General features: G+C 37.2%; 1 protein-coding gene across 8 annotated transcripts in view; it reads right to left on the bottom strand.

The window, feature by feature from the left end:
• The window catches only part of PPHLN1 (periphilin 1), a 76,697-nt gene that overhangs the window by 18,412 nt on the left and 32,818 nt on the right, over positions 1-25,467 (bottom strand). For all 8 annotated transcript variants that reach the window (XM_021384969.1, XM_021384971.1, XM_021384973.1 and 5 more), the window contains exons 8-9: positions 21,611-21,730; positions 18,714-18,854 (exon numbers count right to left, since the gene is read on the bottom strand). In XM_021384969.1, coding sequence (XP_021240644.1) covers positions 18,714-18,854; positions 21,611-21,730 — 261 coding nt within the window. The remainder of the gene's footprint in view (positions 1-18,713; positions 18,855-21,610; positions 21,731-25,467) is intronic.

The raw sequence follows: 25,467 nt of genomic DNA, 5'->3' as shown, positions 1-25,467 counted from the left end.
ATCAAAATGAGAAGGCATTCTCAACATCAATGCCGAAGAGCAGACTCCAAATAAATAAATTATTAATAAACAATTAATAAAAGAATTACTAGAGCAGCCAAAGGCTGGATTTTTCAATCACACACACAGCATAGATTACTACACAAAGTCAGTAAAGGATTGTATGTAATGGACAACTTCTTCAGAAAGGAAAAGCAACAGCTGCAAGAAGAAAAACAATTACTTAGATTACCAACATTTTATTACTAAGTTTATGTTAAACCTTAAGGTTTCTGAGAGTTTAGAATTACTTCACACATTATACTAGCCTCACAAATCAGTTTTACTAGTGCTTCAGTAATGGAACTACATTTTTTCCATGTCCAAGTCATGGTCTTGTCTCATCCTTTGCCCAAGAACTAACTTCATACACAAAATTAAATAAAAGAAATAAGAAATTAAGGCCACATTTTTGAAGACTTCCATAATTTTCCCCTAGTATGCGGACGGGTATCTTTTCCCATACGGAGCTCTGACAGCTGAAAAGACTATTCCCCTTTGCCACCTGTCACCATCCACATGCCAGAAATCATCACCTCTCTTATTTGTGAGCAAGCACTGTATCGGACCACTGTTAAAATTTGGTTTCAGGCAAAATAAGCCTGATTAGGTCACGTGTAGCGTATCAGTCTGGCTGCAGGGAGGAATCACTTCTTTGGGGTCAGAGGGCGATGAGCAGCTGTTGATGACACCTAGAGAGGATGTTCAGCCTTATACTAGTAAGGCTAAGCATCTAGTGCCTTTGAGTTCAGCTGGGACCTCTCACAGAACTGCTACCTAGACAAACAAAGCAGGCAGGATCTGTGCTTAAATGACTGCACATCTTAGTGTGAATCTTCAGTCAAACACCAAATACCTTAAGAAACAGAACATAAAGCTAACAGAACTTGTAACGGCGGGGGTGAGGGGAAGAGATCAGAGAGGATATACGATGAAACCTCATTTCTTTTTGCAAACACATTAATTTCTTCTGTATTTTTCAGTCTTTTACACTCACACCTATCCTGCCTTCCGAGTCTGGTCCCATATTTCTAGCTACTTCAATTTTGAAGCTGAAATCTGATCCAAAAATGGGTAAAAACCAAAAACATGTCTCTCCCTAAAGCAAAAGCCGCAAGGAGCAGAGCTTGTCTTTTATGGTTAGTAAATCATATGTCTTAGGGCAGGGATTACCAATTGTGGTCCAAGAGAACACAATACGAGTTCTACATTTATTCAGAGGATACACTGCTGACTGTATCCCAGAGCACTTGAATTAGTTACCAGAGAGTAGCTCATAAGAAATATTAAAGAATCACAGCAATCACGTGGTACAAACACCTTGGGAATCACTTATTTTTATCCTGTAAACTACTTTTCCACATGAAAAACCAGCACATTCTAAAAACAAGTATTTTTGAAGATCCGAAACAAAGAACGCTGACTTCCTATTTCCTCATTTCATGCCTTTCTTAATGAGATAGTTAAGCTGTACTGCAACATTTCAGCGCAAGAACTGCTACCTATCAACCTCATTAAAGGAATGTCTGCACTGCTAGGTGCAGTGACGCCGAACATTTTCCAGAAGTCATCTAACGGGCTGAATTGACAGAGGACAGAACTGGAAGGAACTTGGCAAGGCATGTGAACGCACTCATGACTTTTTGAAGTGTTCGCTTGCCTTCGGATTCTGGCACCCACTGAAAAACTTTGATTCTTTTAGAGCCTGCTTTCAGTCAGTTGTTAAAGAAAAACATTCTGACCTACAGAAGAAAACCGGGATCAAATACTTCTTTTTTTGGAGAGGTGGGAGAATATTGAGATCTTTGGCTCTGTATTTACCAGGTAGCTTCAAGCAGCTTCCTGTGATCCCTAACACCTATAAATCATAAAAACAGCATGACACAACATATTCACTAAGTCAGCCAATCCTAGAGGTATTTCTAGTGTTCTAGAGACAAAACTTACACAAGGATATCGGAGTTCTAGACTCAGTCCTCTTGGATTTATTTCATGAAATACCTTATTTATTGTTGTCATAAAATAAGAAAAGTGATTACAGTACCAAAATTTCTTTGTGAGTAATACGGTAAAGCATCATGTAATTTAATGATTAAAACAATAAAAAAATTAAGACTAAAACAAATTATCTGCTGCCCAGAAACCCAGTTGACTTTGTGCAGGCAAAAGAGATTTGCTGAGTATCATTAGCAGCCTTATGAATTGTGCTCACCTGAGAGATGCAGCAAGTTCTGCCTCTGGCCAATACCCCAACGTGCAGAACTTGGGCACATCACACAGACAGCGGAAGGGATGGGACTGAGCCTTCAACTAAACACTTGGTAATATTTCACATTACCCCCAGCACCTTGATGATTTAAAGATATCCTCAAATAATTAGGACAACTGCTAATACCTGTAAATAGACTTATTTTGCCATATTAACCTTATCATTAGAGTTGTATAGGATATTATTCAATTATTCTAAAATAATTCACTTTAGGGCAGACAGCAAAACAAATCAAACAGTTAAAATCTGGGGAAATATTTAAAATCTCTTAGCAAAAAAAGAAAGAAGCATCGTAACAGTATACCACGATAGTGTCAATAACAATGCAATATTCTATCAGTACTTTATACTTTTCTTCCCTGCAACGCTGATTTTTGCATACTTTCAGGCACAGCAATGAGAACGCTTGGCAGCTGTAGTGAAATAACGTTTTAGTTATCAATTTCTGCCAGTTAAATAATTCATTAGTCTGCTGAAAAACTGCTTACAATTTTGACCAGACTGACTTTGCACTTATTCTTCCTCTGACAGATTTAAATCCCCTTCTGTATTTCATGTTTTATAATCACTGTATTTCTACAGATTTCCAGACCTTGAAAGCAGTATTTTGGGTTCAGGAATTTGACATTGCTCACTGTAATAATAAGGAGCTAATACAAAAGATCTAAACTAGTCAATGACACTGGAAACCACAGAACTACACATGAAAGTGTTCACTGACTAAAACTCACTGTTGCAATGTAAATAAACTTTTTATGCTGCATCTTTAAGCAGAATAATAGCTGTTGCAGACAAAGTCTACTGATGCTAAATTGATACAGTGTGTTTTGGATAAGAAGAGCATGGAAAGAGAGCAGCGAAGTCTCTTTTGATAAGCAGAGCTAAATAGTTTACTGCCTGAGATAAAAATAGGCTTCTAAAGGTCAAACACTTGAATGCAATAGCCAAAAGAAACAGTACCACGCCATTTACCTTTTAACCTTACTCCATAAAAGATTACCACGTGCTCTCAAAGATACAGACTAGATGGGGGTTATTCGTACAAACACATCCTGAAAAATAAGACATTCCTCACTTTGTGCAGCTTTCCAGAACTTTTTTTTTTTCTTTTTTCCCTTAAACAAAAACAACTCATGTCAGTCAAGATCTGGCTGAACCACAGTGCCTGGATACAGAATTAAACAAGGAAAAAATTTAATCAACTGGAACGGACCAAGTCAAATTCAATAAAAAAATGTAATGAAAATGAATGACATTCTCTTATTTCATTTAGAAATTCCAGCAGGCTTTTTGTTTTTTAAAATCACATAAGGGTATAAACACTGCAAACTTTCTATTTTCAAGTCCTGACATTTTGTTATTTCAAGGATTAGTATCCACAAAGAATTGATTTATACGCTAAACAAAGGATTATTTTATTTATTTACTTAAAGAGTACCATGAACTGTGTAGGATGGTAACAGTAACTGTTTCTTAAAAAAAAAAAAAAAAAAAAAAAAGTTGCTTTCTGTAGGGTAAGCCAGTAGCTTACATTCTTAATGGAAAAAATATGACCATCATTTCCCATTCATTGGCTTCCAATGCACTGAAACCAGTAACTGGAACTGTTCCTTAATTTTAATATGATCCACTGTTTCATTCCATCTTACCTTAGTTTAGCATTAACCTCCCTCAACTGTTCACTCTTCTCTTTGTCCTTCTCAGTGCTTTGCTGCTCAGCAAACATCACCACAGACAAGGCCACGTTATTACTCCTTCTCCAAAGACCTTGCAGGTGGTCAATACATATACAATAAAGCAACACCTATTGCCTCTTACCGCCCTCACTTCTGCTACCACTATGCTACCTGAGTCTTCTCCACTCTCTCCTCTGGCATGACTTCAGCCTTCATATAATAACCTAATTCCTTAAATTCAGAAACTCATCAAAAAATGTTTTGCGTCAAGCGAAATACTTGACCATCTTTGTATTACCTCGTGACGTAAGAGCAGCTATTTTAGAGTTTTTCATGCATTTCTATCAAATGTGAAAACACAAAAGGTACATTTGATAACTACAGAGAAACTTTATTTAAAGAACAGAAACAAACGCTGCACCCTGTATACCCACCTACACATGCGCTCATTCTTTCAGAGCTTTCATTTTAAAGGTGTAACATAGTAGCTCTAAGAAGTACAGTAAAAAGCTACTAACCAGTTATACCTACACAGAGCAACATGTACCAAAATGAATTGCAAATATACCAGTGAAAGCTTGCACCCTTATAGTCATAAAATTCACCTGACAAGACACTGAGTATTAAGACACAGTTATCAAGTTATGACCTTGCCTCTTTTAATATGTCAGCTGAAACACAACATATAATCATCTCGAACAAACCTATGCATATCTTACTATTAATTCTTCAGCAATATATTAACCTATTTTTCAAGAATATTTGGTCTTACAGTACAGCAAACGTGGTCAAACAGCAGTCTGGAGGTAAACTGAAGCCTGATATAAAACATGAGCCATGTAACTACAGAGATCCCAGACTTACAAAAATATCCAATATCAGTTTAAGAAAGGAGTTTTTCCCTGAAGTTGAAACATACATTTTTATGATTAATGCCATGATTCACAGAAGTGAATAAAATGGTCTATAGACAGAGTAAGGAAAGAGGATAGTGCCGCAAGCCACGCAACATTCTTAGAAGTCCTCAACATACAGCACAGGGGTCACCTTCCATTGTCACTGATGCTGTCAAAAGTACATACATGCAAAAATTATGTTTCTCCCATTAATAAAACTGTATTTAGATTGATATAAATATACAAAGAAGGAATAACATTCACAGTAGATGAAACCACTTCTATTCAGAACCATTCCTCTGAGCTGCTTACCAGGACATGAGTAACACCCAGACAGACCAAAAGGCTTGAGAGCCAGCTCACTATGATGAAACCTACTTTTCTTGGTAGCAAAAAGCCCACCCTGCCTAAAATAGAAAGGAACACTCTTAAAACAGACTTTCTTTGGTGACCTATCCAGGTCATGAGAAACAATATAATTACTTTAAATGGAAGATTTTGTTGACCACCACCCCATTCCCCAAGTACCAGCTGACAAATTACGTGGAAAATTCACACCAAGAATGCACTCTATGCTTTTTTTTTTTTCTTTTTTAAACTAATTTTAGAAGTCTGTTTTATCAAGTCACATATAAATTTGCAGTCACATTTGGATTAAGTATGTTAATGACTCAATACCACAACCGTTTTACTATATATACTATACTATATATATTCACTAGTGTACAGATGAGTAGTGTCACATTTGGAATGCAGATGTAATTCTTGATCCAAAAGCAAACTGCAGGGATAATAAGACCAATAGTTTTGTTTTATGTTTTCTGACACATTTCAATGCGTTATTAGAAGCACATACAACTTAAAAATGGGCTCAAGAAACCAACAGCCTAAACCAAACCAAGGGTGAGTCAGAGAGCTTTCCACGGCTTGGAGTTAAACATTTAGGTATCCTGTTACTAGAAACTCAAAGGAAAACACATTAACTGACTTCAGTGAAACAGGAAACAGAATCTTGAAGTTTATCTTTGCTTCTGATTTGAGAGAAAACATTCTTGCAAGAAAACATCTTACAACAGCAAACTAAGAAAAAGGGAAATTGTACAGAGAACTGCAGTTATGCCTAATTATAAGTTTGAGGAAAACTAAGGAAGGTATTTTAAACTGAATCAGGACATTTTTGAGATATAACTAGACATCCATTTGAGCAAAGAGACCAGGAACTTCATTTGAAACATTTTTACATTAAAAAAGTCGTATCATTTTGATTTTTAATTGAAAACACATACAGTAAGCCAAACTGAAGAGTAGAACAAACTATAGCATAACATGTTTTTCTAATTTTTCAGCGTGCAATTTCAGGTACTTAGTGCTGGAGCACTGCATTTCCTGCTTCATGATTCCATGATTCCTTCCAGCAGATGCCCCAAGGGCATACAGAGGGGAAGACACCAAGCAGGTAGCACCTGACTGCTCCCCATTTGTTTTTGGCACTAGCAATAGCAACGAGTTTTCTTGCATGATGTAGTATCTCCAGCCTCCAGACAAGGAGAAACTCCACTGCATTTGCCCATGGGCTTCAGAGCTTCTCCTGCGGAATTAATTCCCATCTCCACCCAAGTTCCTCTTGTTCCTCATCATTTTCTTTCCCCACCCTCTTGGCTGCAGTTCCCAATCTTGGCAGAAATCTTTTTTTTCAAATCCAAGTCCAGTCCCACCCTTGTTCAATGCTTTCCACACTCTCAATTGCCAGCCCTCTCTTGTCACTAATCCTTTCATCTCTTCCAGTTTTCTTCCACCCTCCAATTCAGAGGTCACATCACCCCTCAGTTACACATAGTTCCATTCCACCTCTTCCTCAGAAACTTTGCATCCTTTTCCTCACTCTTCTGGATCCTCTCTCGTATCCAGTCCTCCTTCCATCTCCCCTTTGGCACGGTCCACCTCTCAATAAATAAGTAATTTTGACATGAAGATTCCTATGTTTACATTCACACATCATCCTACACCGGTTTCTCTCTTTTCAACTGTGTGAAAAAGCTCCACATCTGTTTGGGGTGGTGCACCACTCATTGCCAAAAGCTGGTGAAGGTACAGTCTCCATCCCTTTGCTGGGAAAGCTGTGGGTGAGCATGTCCCATCAGCCAAAGTAATCTAGTCTCAGGTTCCAAGGAGACTGCAACCAGCTCACAGGTCCCCTCAAAAACAAAGAGCCAGCATCTTAAACCCCAGCAAGGTCTTTGTTTCAACCATCATATTCGGTGGTACATAACAGAATGGGATGCATTCAGCTTTAATGAAGAGGCGTTCAGCTCTACTTCACAGAGAGCCGTGCCTCTGCGTGGAGGGACATTTCTCTGTGATCGCATACTTCCAGTTCATTATCACATTAGCTGACAGGCAATAAAGAAATAAAACATTCAGAAATATTTTGATCTTCTTTTCCTAAAGGTGCAAATACTTTAATGAACTACAAGACGTTAGAGTCTGAATTCAAAGGGAGTATTCAGTTCACAAAAGTGACCTATCTTCTTACCAAAACCAATGATTATTGTGGTTGCTCTTCCCTCAAAGTCCCAACAAGATCTAAGCTCCAGCAAACCACCTGGAAGACGCCGTTGTGAGAGTGTTTAGTAATGCACTAGCCCTCCCAAATAAGTCAGCTGGGACTCATTTCTATGAATCTCTCTCATATTCATAGAAATATGTAGAAACAAGACTATTCAAGTTAAAAAAAAAAAATGGTGAAGTGTCCTAGAGGAAAAAGATAGCTCCGGTCAGGGCAGCTTTAGATAGAAATTAAATGTTTTTTAGAGGGTCTATCTTCCCTGTGACAAAAAGAAACAGTTAATATGCAAGTGACAAAACCACCAAAGACTGGCTTTCTAGAGACTATGCCCAATCTCTCAGTAAATCTGAGTATCTAAGGCAGTGCTTTCAAAACACTAAATGTTCAGAGATGGTAGCAGCTAGACAAGCAACAGTTAGGCAGCATGGGCACTCACTTGTGACAGCAGGCACACAGCAGGAATCATAGTGAATAAGACAGTTTTTTTTTTGTTTTTTTTTTTGTTTTTTTTAAAAAAAGAAAACCTTCTTGTTTCTGTGATCCGATTTCTTTAACTACAGTTGCTACCAAATACTTTATAACATGCAGCTGAGGTTTGCAATAGTAGAATTATTTTTTTTTTAAGAAACAAACAAAAAAAGAAAAACACAAAAACGCAGCAACTGCAGCACTTGCTTAAGAGGATGTTCTTATTTCTCATGAAATGCAGTCATGCTATGGTCTTTCTCCACTGGAACTTACACAGTTTTTCCTACTGTCTACTTTCATAACGCTTGTAACAATCTTGGTTTATGCCTAAACTGAATTTAATTGAAACCTGAGAATAGATTCAAAAGATACAAAGCACAGATACTATGTGATTGCATAAGCTAGTTTTCCCATGAAGTTTAAATAATAATAATTTAAAAAGTAATAAAATGGGCAAATTTCCAGTTGTAGATGATCACTGAAAAACCTGTGTCAGCATGGCCTAATCTGTTCCAATTTTGTGTTTAACATGCTTACGTGGAAATTTTCTATTTAGGGAGCATGATGACTCAAAAAGTTAATATATGAATTATCTTCTACACCAAGGCAGTGAACTGCTTCTGAGGTGTAATTATGGTCAAGTAAAAACACACAGCAATGAAAATGTTGTAATGAAACAAGTACTTAAGCTATTTAGGGGACAGGAAAGGGGGAAAGATTGCTAACAGGTCAATTAACTCATCTATTAAGGGTTATTAGTGTCATCCAGAGCAATGCACAAAGTTCAGTAGTTCAGAAAATTAATGTACAAATAGTCCTCCTCAAGAAGTGTGAGAAGCTAAAGAATCATGAACAACCTGACCCACTTGATTCTGTCAGTGTTCAACTTCTGTAATTTTTATGAGTCAGGCTGACTCTGTGAGCCTTTACAAGTCAAAGTGCCAAGGTAAAATGGGCACACTACAACTGCAGAGCCTTCACCCCACGGGGAATCCTGCCCCCTGTTTCTCTGCCATGTCTTTGAAGTTTGCCATTAAGCATTATGTGTCCAAATGTGTCTATGACCAGACAATTACTGAGGACTGGAAGTCACAGCAGTAGCACAAATGTGAGTCAAGCAAAACAGAAAAATGACACTTGTGGGTCGGTGATAAATGATGGCATGCATTAGTCATTTACACCCCAAGATAAAAATCTAGTTTTTATAATCTTGACTTGCAGAAGAAGCACATGCATAAGCTACTTGTGCAACAAAAGATTTTTTCCATATAGTTTAGGAAAGTAAGTTCCTAATTCATACATAAATACAATATGTACTCAAAATAATTTGAACAAAAAACCAGAACAGCTGTCTGTAAATTGTAGCTTGTTTTGTTTGCTTCCAAAATGCCATCCAATAGCTGCCAAATCACCAGATTCAGAAGGAAGAACAACCCACTAAAAAAGCGCAGCCTACTCTTTAAAACACAGTGACTTTAATCTGCTCAGCAAAGCAACTGCCAGAAGAAAGGAAACATCAGGATAGGGACTGAGATTCAGAATATAAAAAGAAATAGAAACTCTGGAACCAAGACACAAATACAATCTATCATCAAGGTGGTTTTTGACATAGATGATCCTGTGTTTATATGAGAACGTCAGTGTTGTATACAAATCAGATTACAAATGGATTAGATTTAGAGGATTAAGCCACATGCACCAGCAAAGCTGGCACCCACAAAATAAGCTTCTCCTAAATTAAGATCAGCTCAGCAGTCTGCAAAAGAGACACAAAAACCAAAGCTGTAGATTCACACTTGAGCAGATTTTCCCTATGTACACATTGTCTGCGTCATACCCTTCTGGGGCTGTCTCCTCCAACCTCCTGAGGTCTGAAAGCTCTCATCTGTACAGGAGAGATGGCGACCAGCTTCTACACCAAACATCAAGTCCTCCCTGTCACCTACCTCCTTATGACTGCATTTCATTCGCTACTTACCAGGTTTGTTTGTTTTTTTTTTTTCTTGTATGTGTGTTCACTCAGTTATCACCCTCCTGCCATCACATATGGTTTTATGAAACTCTTCATGACACTGTTCTCCGCGTGCCCTATATACATCCCATTTTACCTCTAAGTCTTTCAGAACACAACACAGACTTTATCAGGAATAATGATAGACGTGATGTTTAAATCAGGTCAAGCTGCTGGGCAAGTTGATACTTGATAACAGCTCTTTAAGCTAGGGCTATTTCTGAGCCAATTTACATTTCTGGAGCTAACTGGTAGGTATATTGACTGATTCTACGTATTCTCATCCTGTTTCGATCCAGGAAGCAATGCTGAAGAATTCCTCAGAAATTCTAAACATGTCTCATTCAAGTACTTTATAAGAGAGGAAAAAATTCAAACTTTATGCCACAGTGCACTGACGCAACCAAGAGATCATTTTGTCTTTCACCATTAGAACAGACCGAAAATAAATCAAACAACAGTGCTAACACCACCCCTCAAGCCCATCCATGCCCTTCTGTTAAAGCAAGAGTACGCTGGGGACAAATTCAGAAGAGACAGAGCTCTCTCTTTATCTTTTAAACGAAATTTAACTTCCCTTAAAATAGGAAAGAAGAGGGGGAAAGAAAAAAGAGAGAAAAGCAACTTGTACACACGAAAAACAGCATCCCAAAGAAACTGCTGCCTTTGTTAATGCTTTGCCTATTCGCCATTTCTGTTTTTAATACTTTTGCTTTCTCAGGAGGTTCTCCAGTGTCAGTTCAGCTTATCTTTCCAAGCACCTTAACATCCGACATTTTCCTTATTAAGCAATTTCTCACAATTAGCTCCTAATTAAATATATATATCAAGTTTACACATTTTTAGATCACTTCTTCCCTTTCCAATGTCTTTTCCAATTCTGTTTAAACTTCCTTCTTGATGCTAATCATTCTTCTTTCCACTCTACTCAGTGTTATAGTTAACAAGTCTTCTTTCACCCTTTTGTTAAGGTCTTCTACTTTCTCAAAAGAGGGCAAGGTATGTTAAATCAATCACTGCCAGCAGTTGATTGAAAAAAAATGTTATTTAATGGACAATTCCTTAGATTTTCACTATATCTGATCAAAAGTGGCTCTTATCTTTCAAATTTGAACAGCTGGGCACCGTGTGAAACTGGTACAAGTCTCATATTTTTGTTGGTTTTTTTTTTTTTTTTTTTTTTTTTACTATGTTCAGCAATTTCATCAGGTACCTACTAACCCTCTTTCATTTAAGTCTTTCCAAAATCTACCAGCAAATTGTAACGTCTACAAGCAAAGCTCTTAAGATTGTAAGGAAACATTAGTTTTTGAGATCTTGGAACGTGCACTATTGCTTGATTACATAAATGAAGCATCACTGTGTCAAAAATTACATCAATGACTAGCCTTGCCAACAAGCAGAGTTCCCAGCACTAACAACTTCAAAAATAACATGCTTAGCACAGGACAAAAATTGTTACATTACAAAGATAAAGCAAAACAAACTGTAGAACTCAAATTCTTCCATGGACAGATGATAGAATGCAAAAGGTGAAATCCATATAACGTATCTGAGTCATTAAGAATGAAAATACCCTACTGCTACTTGTGTGCAGCATTTCTGGTGTTAAGTTCTCTTAAAAGTATTGCCCTGTGAGTGCTATACTTTAAGTAACACTCACTTTTTATCAGCTTTGCACTGAAAAAAAAAAAAAAGCTTCTGGCAAAGAGCTGAAATGCGGTAATACATTTCCTTATTAAACTATACCTTCAGGTGCTGAAGTGAAACGAGTGAGTTGCTCTGATTTTGCACATGAAGCAGTCTGTAATTAAGAGCACTGCAGTGCATACCCAAATAACACATGAATGGTAGAGAACCAATGGCTAAATAACTGTAAAGTGAAGGACTGCAACTTCTAAAATACAGTATCTCTAGCACAAAAAAAAGTAGCTGAAGTTTTCAAACCCTTTTACAAGTACTCTGCTTTAAACCAATGTTACTTCTCTGCAATATTACAATGCCTTAAATCAATGATACTACCAAGATACTGACCAAAACCTCTTATGTTCTCCATCTTGCAGTTCTGATAAACTTGAAAATACAGGTTTTTTACAAACAGCTCAGATTTAAAAATGAAACATCCCAGTGCAAAGAAAAAAAACAACAAAAACAACAACAAAAACATGATTATGTGTGAACTGTAAGGATGCAAATAGAAAAAATTTAATTGATTTGATTTCACAATGGTAAAATTCAAGGAACTCTAGAATAAATATTAAAAAACTATGGAAAAATTAGCAAGTGAAAATTAACATGGAGAAAAAAGTGACTGAGAATGTGCAAAAAAAAAAAAAAGAAAAAGAAAAACACTTGTCCTCTATATAAGCAGAGGAATACTCATATAAGGAAACTGGTTAAGTCACAGAAGGATGAACCAAGACCATTGGCAAATGCTACCGTTAAGAAAAGGAATCCTCTTCAACTTTTCTGGGTTGCCTAAGGCAAGATACGCAAAACAAAGACAAAAGTTTTCCTGATTAGGAAAAATGAATTAGCACACTTAACTACATCTTACATTTAAATAAACTAATATAAGCTTAGAAGAGGCATGACACATAGTATAGTACCAAACAAATTAGATTGATGAAGAGTTCATCATTAAGCTCTTGCTGTTAAATACACGAAGCTTGAAGGACAATAGAAAAACTGGGAGGGAACCAAAATCTCCACAGCTTCCCCATCTTTTACTCTCATCTGGTTTATTACTCTTGTCTGGTCTACTCCCATCAAAAGCAAAGCATGTCTGACCTCATCTATAATCTGAGCTAATCCTTTAATGTGTTCTCCAGCTACTTCAGTTCCTCTTAGCTTTACTTAACTTACCCACCTCTTAACTCACATTTTAATTAGGGGATTTTTTCTAAACTAGATCATTTTGCCTGAAATGAGCAACAGCACAAGCATATCAACATGTTAATCTTTAGAAACCGTAGCCCGTTGTCTTGGCTCAGCTGAAGACAAAAGAAACAGTACATCCAAGGTCAGCTTTGAGCACCTGCTCCTTCATTCCTTCCTGGATTCCCACTCCTCCGATTTATTCATTTATCTCACTGCAACTGCTAAAACTTAACATTTAACTTAATGTACCTAGAACTGATACATCTGTTCTGGTATACACTTACTATGGTTTCTCTTTAGCTTACTTCTGGCCAGGATCTGGAAGCTACTTCAGATTTACATTGTTTCACCTTTACACCTTGATAATGTCAACCACACCTTTCTTGAAAACTCTGCCTCTCACACACGGGTTACCCTTCCAAAGGGACCGTCTCCTCCAGTTTCTGAAGTTTTACAGTGCTTCAAACCTAGCTCTGCCTTATCCATTCTCCTGATCCCTGCGATCTCACGAGTTCAGCACTGCCTCACCAACAGCACAAGATGAAGACTTTTTTTTCTTTTCTTATGAAAAAGCATAGCATTTAAAGTAACGTTTTAAGTCCTGAACAAGAGTGTACTTAGCATCCCTGGAAAAGGAAAACATATCTTACATAAAATACCTTACATCTTCAGTCTTTTTTTTTTGGTTTTGTTTTTACAGCTCCATTTCTTTCATTTAGAAAAGCAACGACCTCTTGTTCCAGGTGCTATACACAGGCTAACTCTGAGCATCCTGCCCCAGAAGAACTAACCTAAACAGCTATTCCCTGTACACATTTACAGAACTGGAGTATTTTCTAGAGAACAGAGGAAGAGAGCACACCGCTGATGTCCAATCAGATACTGCAACCCTAACCCATTGTCTTTGTTCAGAGACAAGCAATGGGAACAGGATGGGGTGGAGGGTGGGGAGGAAGGCACAAAGCCTACTTTCACACACTGCAGAAACAGCAAACATTTTATCATGACAGAAATGTCTGTACATTTTTCTGAAACTACATGCACTACAGCTGCTAGAACTTGTTTTACTTGCTGAACTGCAACTTTTGGGCCAGAGATTTAAGTAATTTGCCTAAAAATGGAAAGGAATTAGACAGCAGATCCGGAAACACAATCTGTATAGGCTTTGGATCCAGCCATACACTGATTCTTCCTACTGCACATGCACCTTACCTATGAGGTTGCAAATGCACACTTTAGAAAATCTGTGATTTTCAGCATCTTTCAGCAAGAAGGCTGTCCGATAGCAGTAACAGATCACTAATATCACTGAGGGCTGTTAATAAGTAATATTAATCTAGAAGACAAGTAAACAAGCAGTTAATCTACATTTGAATGTAAGTATCATTCTATTGAACATTTAAAAAAACTCTTTCAAAGTGTCAAGTCAGCTAGGCATAGTAGTAAGCAGCAATTCCATTTCGAAATTCACAAAAACACTAACTCCCCTGCTTCCTTCTTAGATGCCAGAGTTCTCTGGTAATAGAAGTATTGAAATCTGAGTGTTAAATCTCATTCAGAAACATAGAGGTTTGACTGTTTGCCAAAAACAAGGAAGGTACTTGGCTCATTTGGTAAAATTTGTCTTCAGAAAGAAAATACATTTTCAGAGGTAACCCATGTCACTTAAACTTGCATACGCAACATTTAAGAAACTGGACATATAATAATGGGCTAGTTAATACAGTGCTGCAGACTTGATGTCTAGACAAGATAAGACATTTCAAGAATCCCTGCTACTCATGCTCATAAGGAACAACAAAGAGATAGCCTTTTATGTAATGCTGCCAGCAAATTGCTCCAATTGTGAATTTAACACCAGGGACACATTTGTCATCACTTCCGAAAAAACACACTTCAGCATATTCTGCATTAAAAGCATAAGCTGATACTTAACTATATAAAAACAGAAACTAAACAAGTTCAAAAATACATTAATGTATATTACGTATCAGATGCAAAAATATAAAAAGTGTGTGAAATTGTTACATCAGCAACTTGTGAACATTCATTGACCTTCATTTGCCAACGTAACATTCTCTGCTATGGTGTTTTTGAGTAACGAGACCAGTCTTTTAAACATCTGCTTAATGGTCTTCAACCCAACCATGCTGGCAACAAACACCAGCAAATTTCAAAATTATCACTGTGGAGGAAAGAATAAAAGACATGTTCAAAAGCATAAGGAATTGCTTAGCTCTCAAGCAAACAAAGCTAATTACCTCACTACTTTTGTTTTGAAAAGCTCTCCAAAGTTTCTGATTGCTTATGAATAGAATATTAAAAACCACATCATTTATCAAGACACTGGACATATCAAACATTCACTGGACATATTAAAACATGAGATATACTAACACTGCAGAATTTTCATGTTGTGCAAAGAGGCACAAAGATAGAAAAGAATACAAACCAGAATAGAAGGGACTAGGTTTCCCAGTGCTTGCTGTGCAGGAGTGCCAGGAAAGGTCCTGTTGCCAGCTACCAAGTGGCAGAGGCAGCAGGTCTCAGGGTGGCTGGGGGACCTCAACCCTCTCCTGAAGGCAGCTGAGCCCACTCCAAGGGGAGTAGGTCCTGATAGGCAAGTGAGACCACCCAAAACCAGGCAACCAAAGTAAGGACTCTGCAGCTTGAGGATGGGGAGGGGAACTGCCAAGAACAGCTGGGAGCAGAAGCCTTTGGTGGGAAAAAGAAGCATTTTGTGGAGAACAGTATGCAGGACTGTGACAGCAGCCAAGCTCAGAGACAGAGAAGACAGAAACGCTGGAAAAGGCTGTCTGAAGAAACAGCGGAGTCTCCCCCACTGGAAATATTCAGGACTTAGCTTGACAGAGCTCTGAATGACCCGCTCTAAGGCCCTGCTTCCAAGAGGATATTGGTCCAGGTGAGGTCCCCTGTGATTCGGTCACTACACTGGTCATTTTCAAAGAAGAGATAAGAGACTTCCAGGATCTGTGGCCCCAGTTCAGCAATGTTCTCAGATGCCTGTGCATCTTCAGCCACACCTTTTCTTCTCAAGTGGTTAAACAGTACCACAAGTACAGCATAGATTGTATTGGGAAGTTCATCCAAATAACTTTTAGTAAGCAGTTCACCACAGGACTGAAAATTTAGTTTCCATTCCACTCTTTGCTCCCTCTCACCTTCCTTGTCAATACTGGAAGACTCAAGCCATTCAGAACTAACCCAAGTTTACTTGCAGATTCTGACAATTCAAAGCCAATGCAGCAGTGTACCACACAAGGTTGGAAGACTCACAGCACGTCAAGCCATGAGAAGATACATCATCATAACAAATTTCCTGCATTTTTTTTTTAATTGCTGGACAAACAACTACTTTTGAACATCTATCAGAAAAACACCTGAGTCATTTTACAGTGTTAAGTTTAAATGATTAAATACATATTTTCTCTAGCTTCAAACTACTTCACAGTACTCGATTTTATAACAAACAAGAATTTTGTTCAGTTTAACAAAATGTACTGAAGATGCTTCCAGCATCATAAAATCTTATTTTAATTTTGTGGAAGCTAACAGCTTCAGTATTCAAATTGACAACAGGAGAAACCGGTTCTGTGAAATCAAAATATCTAAGTTATTCCTCAGGCTTTTCTGAATGAACCTACTATAAGCATTGTTTATAAAACGTAATCTAGATTCCTCTAGAGATACATATCAACACTATCAAACATAATAACATTAGATCACACTAAAAACAACATTTGTTTTTATGCCCAAATTTTCATCAGACTTGACTATAAGCCTATCTATAGAATCTAGGGGCACATACATCTTCATGGGAAATAAACCAATCATGGTTTCAGCAGCATCAGCTAAACATTCCCAATTGATTTCTGAAAAATCTACTCCTACTCTACTCCTTATTTATCATTTTTAAATAGACATAAGTTTATGTATTTGGTCATTGACACAAAAGGAAGACAAATTGGATAACGACCCTAGTAGTTACAGCATGCTCCATACCAGCCAGACCCACCAAATGTGAAGCCATGTTCATACAAAATAAAAAAATACAAAAAAAAAAAAGAAAAAAGAAAGAAAATGGAAGAAAAAAAAACACTGAGTAGAAATTTGCTTTTCATTTATCAAGAAAAAGGAACTATTTTACAGTATAGGACGTGGACTCTCATGCAAATGAACAAAAGCTACTATAATTGAGACAGAAGAAACCTTGAAAAAGCTTTATAAGATTACCTCCAGCAGACTACAAGACTTCTTGAAGATTATTATGAAATAATCACCAGTGGGTAAGTGATTTGCATTTCTTAGGTGGCTATCACAGGCACGCATGATAATATTGTAAATCAGAGCAAGTTTGAAGAAAGTCATCACTCCTGCCCGAATTAAAAATTTCAAATGCTTCTTCCAGAGTTGGGCAGAGTTGTATTGAGAAGTCAGAAGAATTTCCAAACTCTACATTAAAAATAACAAAACTACGGAAACAAAGTATTTCAGTTGTTAATGAAAAATGAAACTGAGCAGGTTACTGGAGATATTTTCCATACTGTGATATGTGATATGACATTAAAGACTAGTAAATGAATAAACTTTTACTGAATCTTCTCACAGACTCAACGTTACAGGAAAAACAATAGAAATCTTGTTTTGTATTCAATCTATCCACAGGCACTCTACACAAAAGAATAGAATTTTTGAGCATAATATTCCTCTCTCATCTTGATATCAACGCTGCAGCCTAAGCAAAATGTAAAAACTCTTAATCCTTGGACAAATGACACAGGCACTGGTATTCAAAGCTGATTTAAACAACAACAGGCTGCTTCCAGTGTTCAATCCCCAAACTGTACATATTCTAGTTAAGGAAATTACAGGGTAGAAGTCATTTTTAATAATTTGTTCTCATGTAAACCCATATTTTTAACTACATTTAGAATTATCTGTTTATATTGGATTTTGGAACAGTTTTTCTAAGCAGCAATCATTTTATCACAGAATGGTTTGATTTGGAAGGGACCATTAAAGGTCATCTAGTCCAACTCCTCTGTAATGAACAGGGACATCTACACCTAGGTCAGGTTCCCCAGGGCCTGGTCCAGCCTGAGCTTGAATGTCTCCAGGGACGGGGTACCCACCACATCTCTGGGCAACCTGTTTCAGTTCTTCACTAATCCATATTGTAAAAATCTTTTTTCTTATAACCCATCACAATTTCTCCTATTTTAGGGTGAAAACATTTCCCCTTGTCACCACAGACCTCAGCTAAACAGTCTGTCCCCTCCTCTCTTACAATCCCTCTTTATATACTGAAAGGCCTCCATCAGATCTCTCCAGAGCCTTCTCTTCTCCAGACTGAACAGCCCCAGCTCTCTCAGCCTGTTCTCACAGGAGAGGTGTTCCACCCCTCAAATCATTTTTGTGGCCCTCCTCTGGACACGCTCCAACAGATCCATGCCTGTCGTGCACTGAGGATTCCACATCAGGACACAGTACTCCAGGTGAGGTCTCATCAGCACAGAGGGGCAGAATCACCTCCCTCAACCTGTTAATAATGCTTCTTTTGATGCAGCCCAGGATACGGTTGGCTTTCTGGGCTGTGAAGGCACACTGATGGCTCACGTCCAGCTTGCCATGCAAAATAACAATTGTTACATTTAAGATGAAGAAGACTACAATTAATTCCCACGTGCAGATAAAATGCTGTACTTCTTCACTAACGTATCTGAATGCATCTCTGTAGACAGAGATGCCATCATCTTATTGCCTCAACAAATTAGATTACATTAATACTATGCTCCAAGGAGGAGGAAAAAAAAAAATCAAGATATTTATAGCAGATCAAGCCATTACACAAGCATTGTATCAGTGCCAAAAAACCGACACGACTCACCTGTTCAATCTCCTTGGTTTTAGTTGCAATTGCTTTTGAGCGGCAAAGAAGTTGGCTATCCTCATATAATTCTGTGCTATCAGTTATATTTGTTTCTGTTTCCTCTGTTTGTTCGACATATAACGGAGCTGACGATCCAGCCTTAAAAGAAAAGGAATTTTCAGAGTTCTCAGAGCAAAATAAAAATTTCAAAATATGACAGCAAAAATAAAACCCCTAATATTTGCAATTAAATATGACTTTGCTTATCAAGACCATTAGTGAAGCATTATTGCTACAGTCTAACAGTTACAGAAATACAAATTTTATATATGTAGAAAACACGAAGTAAAAAAAGCGACTCAGTCGTAATTGTGTAAGGACAACAATGTCAGATAACCCTTAGCTGCCCTTCCTCTGAGAAGAAACTTGTATATTTATTATTTATAACATCAACCAGCAAGAAATCCACGATGAGAGTGGGATTAGCTTTCTGGGGAAGGATAAAGATAACAAAATCCAAGGTAAACAGTCAATGACAAAGTCAGAAAGAACTCTTGCAGCATTCAGTGCTATGGGTTAAATATTAAAGGAAAAGAGACACCTACTGTACAGCAAGAGAAAACATGCACTTAGAGGATTCCTGATAATATCAGAAATCTTACTGAAGTACCAAAATTGTACAGGCTTCCTTCTAATATGGGAATTAAGACAGTATTTCTGCCCCAAAGAATACAGACTCCTACTTCAGGGACATCAAGTAGTCTAAATAGAAGATGGAAAAAGAAAAAAATTACAACAGTATATTTAATTGCATTATTACACAACAGATTTGTACAATATATAATAGTTTGGAAGGTTTTTTTGTTTGTTTGCTTTTGTAGTAAGACTTGAGAATTTGAAGTAGATGCATAAAAATATTATTGACTACTCAAAAATAAAGAACTGGAGAAACTTAAGACTTAACTAGTGTGTAAGAGAAAAGCATTAGGAATACAAGAAGTTGAAGCAGTCCTATGAGTACCCGCTCAAAACTCAAAATCAATATAAACCATTAATACTGCATTCAGAATCTCTTTAGTGCAGTAAATCATGAAATGCCTGAGAAAGAATAGAAGATGCTAAGACGTTCAAGCATAACACAAAATTCAACTATTACATAGTATGTAAGATAAAAAAATTGGAAAAAAAAGATCAAACTGCTGCAACTCATGCATGACAGCCTACCAATCAAGGTAAGAACTATCCTTTCTTCTAGGATTCAGAACAAAATATCTCACCTCCTCCATTAGTGAGCCCACAGCACACTTTTTCAGTCAGTAAATCATTTCAGACCCTGTCACAATCAGTAGGAATAGTTTCATTATAAATCTTTTCCCCACTGCAATCTCCTCTGAGGCAGAAACAGCTCTCCTCCACACGCTCCACTCTGTTCTTTTCTCCACTGCATTACCTTCCCCTCATCAAGAAAAGGAGTGACGTTTCTCTTCAGTGTTGCTCTCCTGAACCTCTCTACAAATAGAACTAACTGTCCATGCATGTGTCTCCATACGGCTTCCATGCTTGGATCAGTTTGCTCCTCCTTTTTCTTCACACCACCATATTTTTAAAATTTCTTATTCTGGGGGGAAATGAGCAGGTCTTTTAGCCAGTCTTCTTGTCCAGTATCAAGTTGTTGATACAGTCAGGCATTAGATCAACGGACATGATTTGAGAGTTCAGATAAACGTGGATCCAGTCAGTTTATTTCTCAAATCTAGCTCTTAGTTTCCACAAGCGTGAAATACAAAGAGGAAATTCAGTGCTTCCCAAGATATTTCTTTTCCATCACATCATTTACAAATAGAAAACATGTGCCTTTTAACTATAAAAGTGATGAGAAGGAATGCTGAAATGACTGCAGGATTAAACCAGACTACTTTATGAAAGACATAACATGACTTGTATTTATTTTAAATAAAAAAAAGGTAGACACTAGTTAAAAAACACCATGCTTAATAGAACCTTGCTGCCTTCTCTTTGTCAGAGATTACTGTCTATCAATGTCATTACCCTTAGTTAGTTAACTATGAAAATCCTGCCTGTCACATGGTACGTGACTAAAAGTCAAAAGACATAATAATGTATGTCAGTCTGTTCAGGGCAGAAAGACAGAGCCCTCAGAAGCGGCTAAGGTGTCTTAGGTGAAAAGGGCTCTCTCAGAAGCCCCATTCCTTTCCTGATAGGCGCTGGGCTGAGTGCTCAGGTGGTCTGAGAATTCACATCACCAATCCCTACTAACTTTCCGCAGTCAAGGAGTCAGGTTATCAAGTAGGTCCCATATGTGCAATGACACGGGGTCCACAGTTGAGTTGTTCAAGAACAAGAGGTTTGTCAGCTCCTTGCCAATCTCGCCAAATTAACCGCAGTAACAAACTAAACAACTTAGCTTTCTCAAGAAGTTACTAACAAACACTTACCTGCTGTGGTAGCAGAGCAGTAAAAAATGACCACTGAAAAGAGCTGTGATCATACTTCAGTATAGCAAGAGGCAAAAGACAAGGAGGGGAGGAACAGACAGATAGCTATAAATTAATAATTAATTAATGTTGAGTATTAATGAAACAAAAGTTCTGGGAAAATAAATAAACCAGTCAGACAATCAACAACAGTAGCAAGGATAAAAGCCTGACATTGAAAATGAAGAAGGACTGCTCCTAAAAAGGAATACATGATATGGCAGGCTGCCATGTTTGTCATGCCAAAGAATCACAAATACGTGGCTTTAGTCCTTCTCTCTCTCTTTCAACAAACATTTAATAGTACAGGCAGACAAATCCAGAGGTGGATTATAAGATGCACCTTTCAGAGCAGTGCCAAAAAACAAGAGGCTGCCGTTGTAACACGTTAAAATAAATCAGTGAATACTTCTGTCTTACCTCATACTCTGTTCTTTCAGGTAAATTGCTTTCATCGGTCTTCTCTAACTTCTCAGCTGCCCATTTGCTTGCAGCTTCTGCAAGTTCCTTTTCTGATAGTCTGTTGCTCTTCTCCATGGCCTGGAAAAAAAAAAAAAAACATTACCGTGAAGGTTTAAACGTGAAATATACTTCCACATATATAATCATCTTCTAAATTAAAACAAATAGTTATTCAGATCTCCACAACATTTTGAAATGGCAAATAAGGAAGCTGAAGATCTTGTTTGTTGACTTGTTAAAGAAAAATTGATAAATAAAAATCAGTGAAGTTCAGGAAAATGTTAAAATGCACCACACTTTCAGAATCAATCAACATTTTTGTTTTGTTGTTTTTTCAAATTCAGAGGACAAATAACTGAAAAACTATTTGATACCAGCTGAGTTTAAAGAGAAATTGATCAAATGGACACTACAGAGAAATCAGACAAGTGTGGACTGATGTAATAACACATACAGTTTTTAGCCATGAAAGGTTATAACAAACTTAAACTGAATTATTCAACTCTGTATGCGGTACAAAACCTAAGCTAATTAGGGATAGAAAGTATTTCACACATAATTCAAATGATCTAAGTTAGCTGAATTAAAATTAATAAATTTTGTACTTGGCTGAAATGTTGATCACTAATAACAGAATCATTCAAGGCTTTATGGCCTCTTCATCTGCCCTTTTGGATGGAAATGGTCTTATAAATAGTATTTACAATATGATTTCCATGAACATTATTTGGCTTATATGTATCAGAGCAGACAGACAATGGCAAATGTCCCTGTCCAAAAGCAGTTTATGAATAACTAATTTTACAGATCTTGTCACTGCGATGTGAGTACTTTGTGCATCTGTCTCTATAGAAGCATCCATCCAAGAATTTACACAACGCTAACATTAAGACCTGTTAAATTAAGACGGATATCAAAGAAAGATACAACTGCTCAAAAAAGGTTGCCGTAATTTCTACCTAGTGGTTGCTCCACTAGGTAGGAAAATCAACAACAAAACAACCCCCCCAGACTTAGTCACTATTGTTTTCCAAATTACATAAATGATCAGAGGAAGCACATACTCAGTAGTCTCTTATAGGATTATGTGCCATAAAGACACAATGTTTAACTAAATTCAGAAGAGAAGTGGAATACAATGTTTATCTTAGCAGGAATCTCTCTTTTCTATTGTTTTAAATTGCAGAATGATAATCAGCAAAGTCAAGAGGTGACACAGATTAAAAGAAGTCCAAAACACAGACAAGGTACTAAGAGGGTTCCTAAGAGAAACAGGCAATTTAATTCATACAATAATTAGCCCAGCTACTTTTCCAAACTACACAATTACTCTCACACTTGCCCAACTACCAACTATCAGCAGCCATTTTTTTTCTCCTATGCTCTTATTTCCCAAGGCACACACAACTTTTACCCACAGCCCGACTTTCCTAGCTGCCAGAAAATCTTGTATTATGAATTTCTCGCAGTTCCCAGTTGTAGCTCTGGCCAATACTACCAAAAAGAAAAGACCAATATCTCTGTCACTGATTGTTATCTTTGCATGAAATGAAGATAAATAAAATCTCACCTGACTTACAATATTCCACAAGCATCAACTAACTACTCTAGTACTTAATTCAACAGAGGAAAAAACCCTGTTTAATTTATTCTGACTAAATTAGATAGACTGCATGGCAACAAAATAGATATTAAAAAATTCTGAACGCATTTTATGTATTAAGTAATGGGTTTTCCACAGATACGCTATACTGCAAGGTAAGAGACAATTAAAAGAACAAGGTCACATTTTTAGAGGAAAACATCTACAGAAGCAGGAAGTGAACAGTTTTGTGGAATTATTTTTTTTTTTTAATACTCTAAACAAAGGTGTCTTCTCATTTTTTTTCCTTAGGCATAACGTAAGAACAGCAAGAACTTGTCAGTTTTCTGCTATCTTTGCTGGGAAGCTTTCCCTGTCTCACGCATCTGCTCTTTGCTTTAATTACATTGCACGCAACCTCCAAGGCTTGTAGTCCAGACAGATATTAAACAAAAACACAAAAGATGTCATGCAGTAGTCAATTAAACAGGTGGTTACGATCTGATAACACCAACCTGTATTAATTCACATGCATGAATATGCAAAAAAATTAATCATAAGAGAGATTAAAAAAATACCTTTTTAGATTTGCATGTAGTTACCGAACTGAAAAGAGAGATTGCTGTGGAAGCAATGCAAGTATTTCATAGCTAAATTATTACTTAGAGCACTGAAAATTATCTCCTCTGATCTGTAAAGCAAAGCATACGACTCATTTCTCAAATTTGAATAGACTGCAAGACCCAGGCCCTAGTGATGTTTATCATGTTTTGCCACAAGTTTTTTGGCTGTTATTTCCATGTCAGTGAAGAGCTTTAAGTTAACTGGTTAGTCTAATGCAGCCATCAGCCCCCAAGAGGCTCCACTGATAGAAAACAGTACATTATTGACACATCTGGAGCCTGAAAGAGACAAGCAATATAAGGTCACTGAAGCAATTCTGTTTCTGCAGCTGATGTACACCCAATAAATATTTGTATTCTCTGAAGAAATTATTTCAATCAAACGGAAACTTATTTCATGTAGTTAATATCAAGTAGATATATGCAAAGCATTGGCAAAGAAAAATCAATACAGAACAAATCAGGCCTGACTGGAGAGGAAAGCAATATGGTTAAATACTTATAGCTCAAGCTCAAACTGCATATATATACCGTAGCAAGAGATGTTGCAATATCTCTTTGTTCTCTTTGTTGTATTAAAGACTTGATATTAAGCTGCAGTATGTTAAGTCTGTAAGCAAAATAAGCGAGCTAATTACAAAGTTGCTTTTATAACCCAAATCAGTGCAACTTATGCCCAGTAGCTTTTATCTTACTTTCCTCATTTACATCACAGAAAATATAGTACTTGCCTCCCCCCTTAAGGATAATGGCAATTAACAAGTGCCTAGCACAGCAGTTCTAAAAGACCTGTATCTGGAATAAGTACTTAGAATGACATAACACAACCAAAGCCTGATTTTTTTTACCCACTTAATTATTTCCTTCGGTCTCACTTTCTCACAACAAGAATACCTTTCTTTCTTTGTTGTTTTTTCCTTCTTTTTTTCTTTTTTCCCCCCAAGCATTCCACTATTTTTATTACAAAGACTTCCAGAACCAGGCTACTACATCACACTACTTAGAGAAATGCTACTTTTTAAGAGAACCTTACTCAGAACAATATACTGCAGTGTTTCTTTATTTTTCATTAAAGTAATTCTCAAAAAAAAAAAAAAGAGGGAAAATATTCCTGTGGAAGTGTTCATTTTAACCTCAAGTACAATTTTCAGGCAAGCAGTCTGTGATGTGAAAACGCTTTTATTGCCACAGGAGAGCCAGCACAACATTGAATGCTGATTGTTCATTAGTATTTATTAGTTTGTCTGTTTAACTAATTAGCAAGACTGTGTAGTTGGTGCTCAGACTACAAGATTTTTTTGATGGGAAATCAAACCTCATCATTTAGAATGTAAAAATGAATTTACCAAGCTGCTTTGCAATGTGGCACTGCTCCCAAGGAAATGCTATTTCTTGTCACATCCTCGAGCAGCTCTGCTCCAAAGCCAAGGCTGCTCTTCACATCACCTTCCCCATTTGTCAGACACTTCACCTCATTTTTTCCAAATCCAGTCACAGATTAAGAATCACTTAAGGATGGACTTCAGCTCAAGTACAGGTGTGTCCTACTGATCTACTGTTCCTAAAAACAGCCTAATTTTATCATGGAATCATAAAGGTTGGAAAAGATC

This window comes from Numida meleagris, chromosome 1 (genome assembly GCF_002078875.1).
Source record: "Numida meleagris isolate 19003 breed g44 Domestic line chromosome 1, NumMel1.0, whole genome shotgun sequence".
Classification (NCBI taxonomy): Eukaryota; Metazoa; Chordata; class Aves; order Galliformes; family Numididae; genus Numida; species Numida meleagris.
The sequence above is the reverse complement of the archived record's forward strand: the minus strand, read 5'-3'. Positions and strand labels throughout refer to the sequence as shown.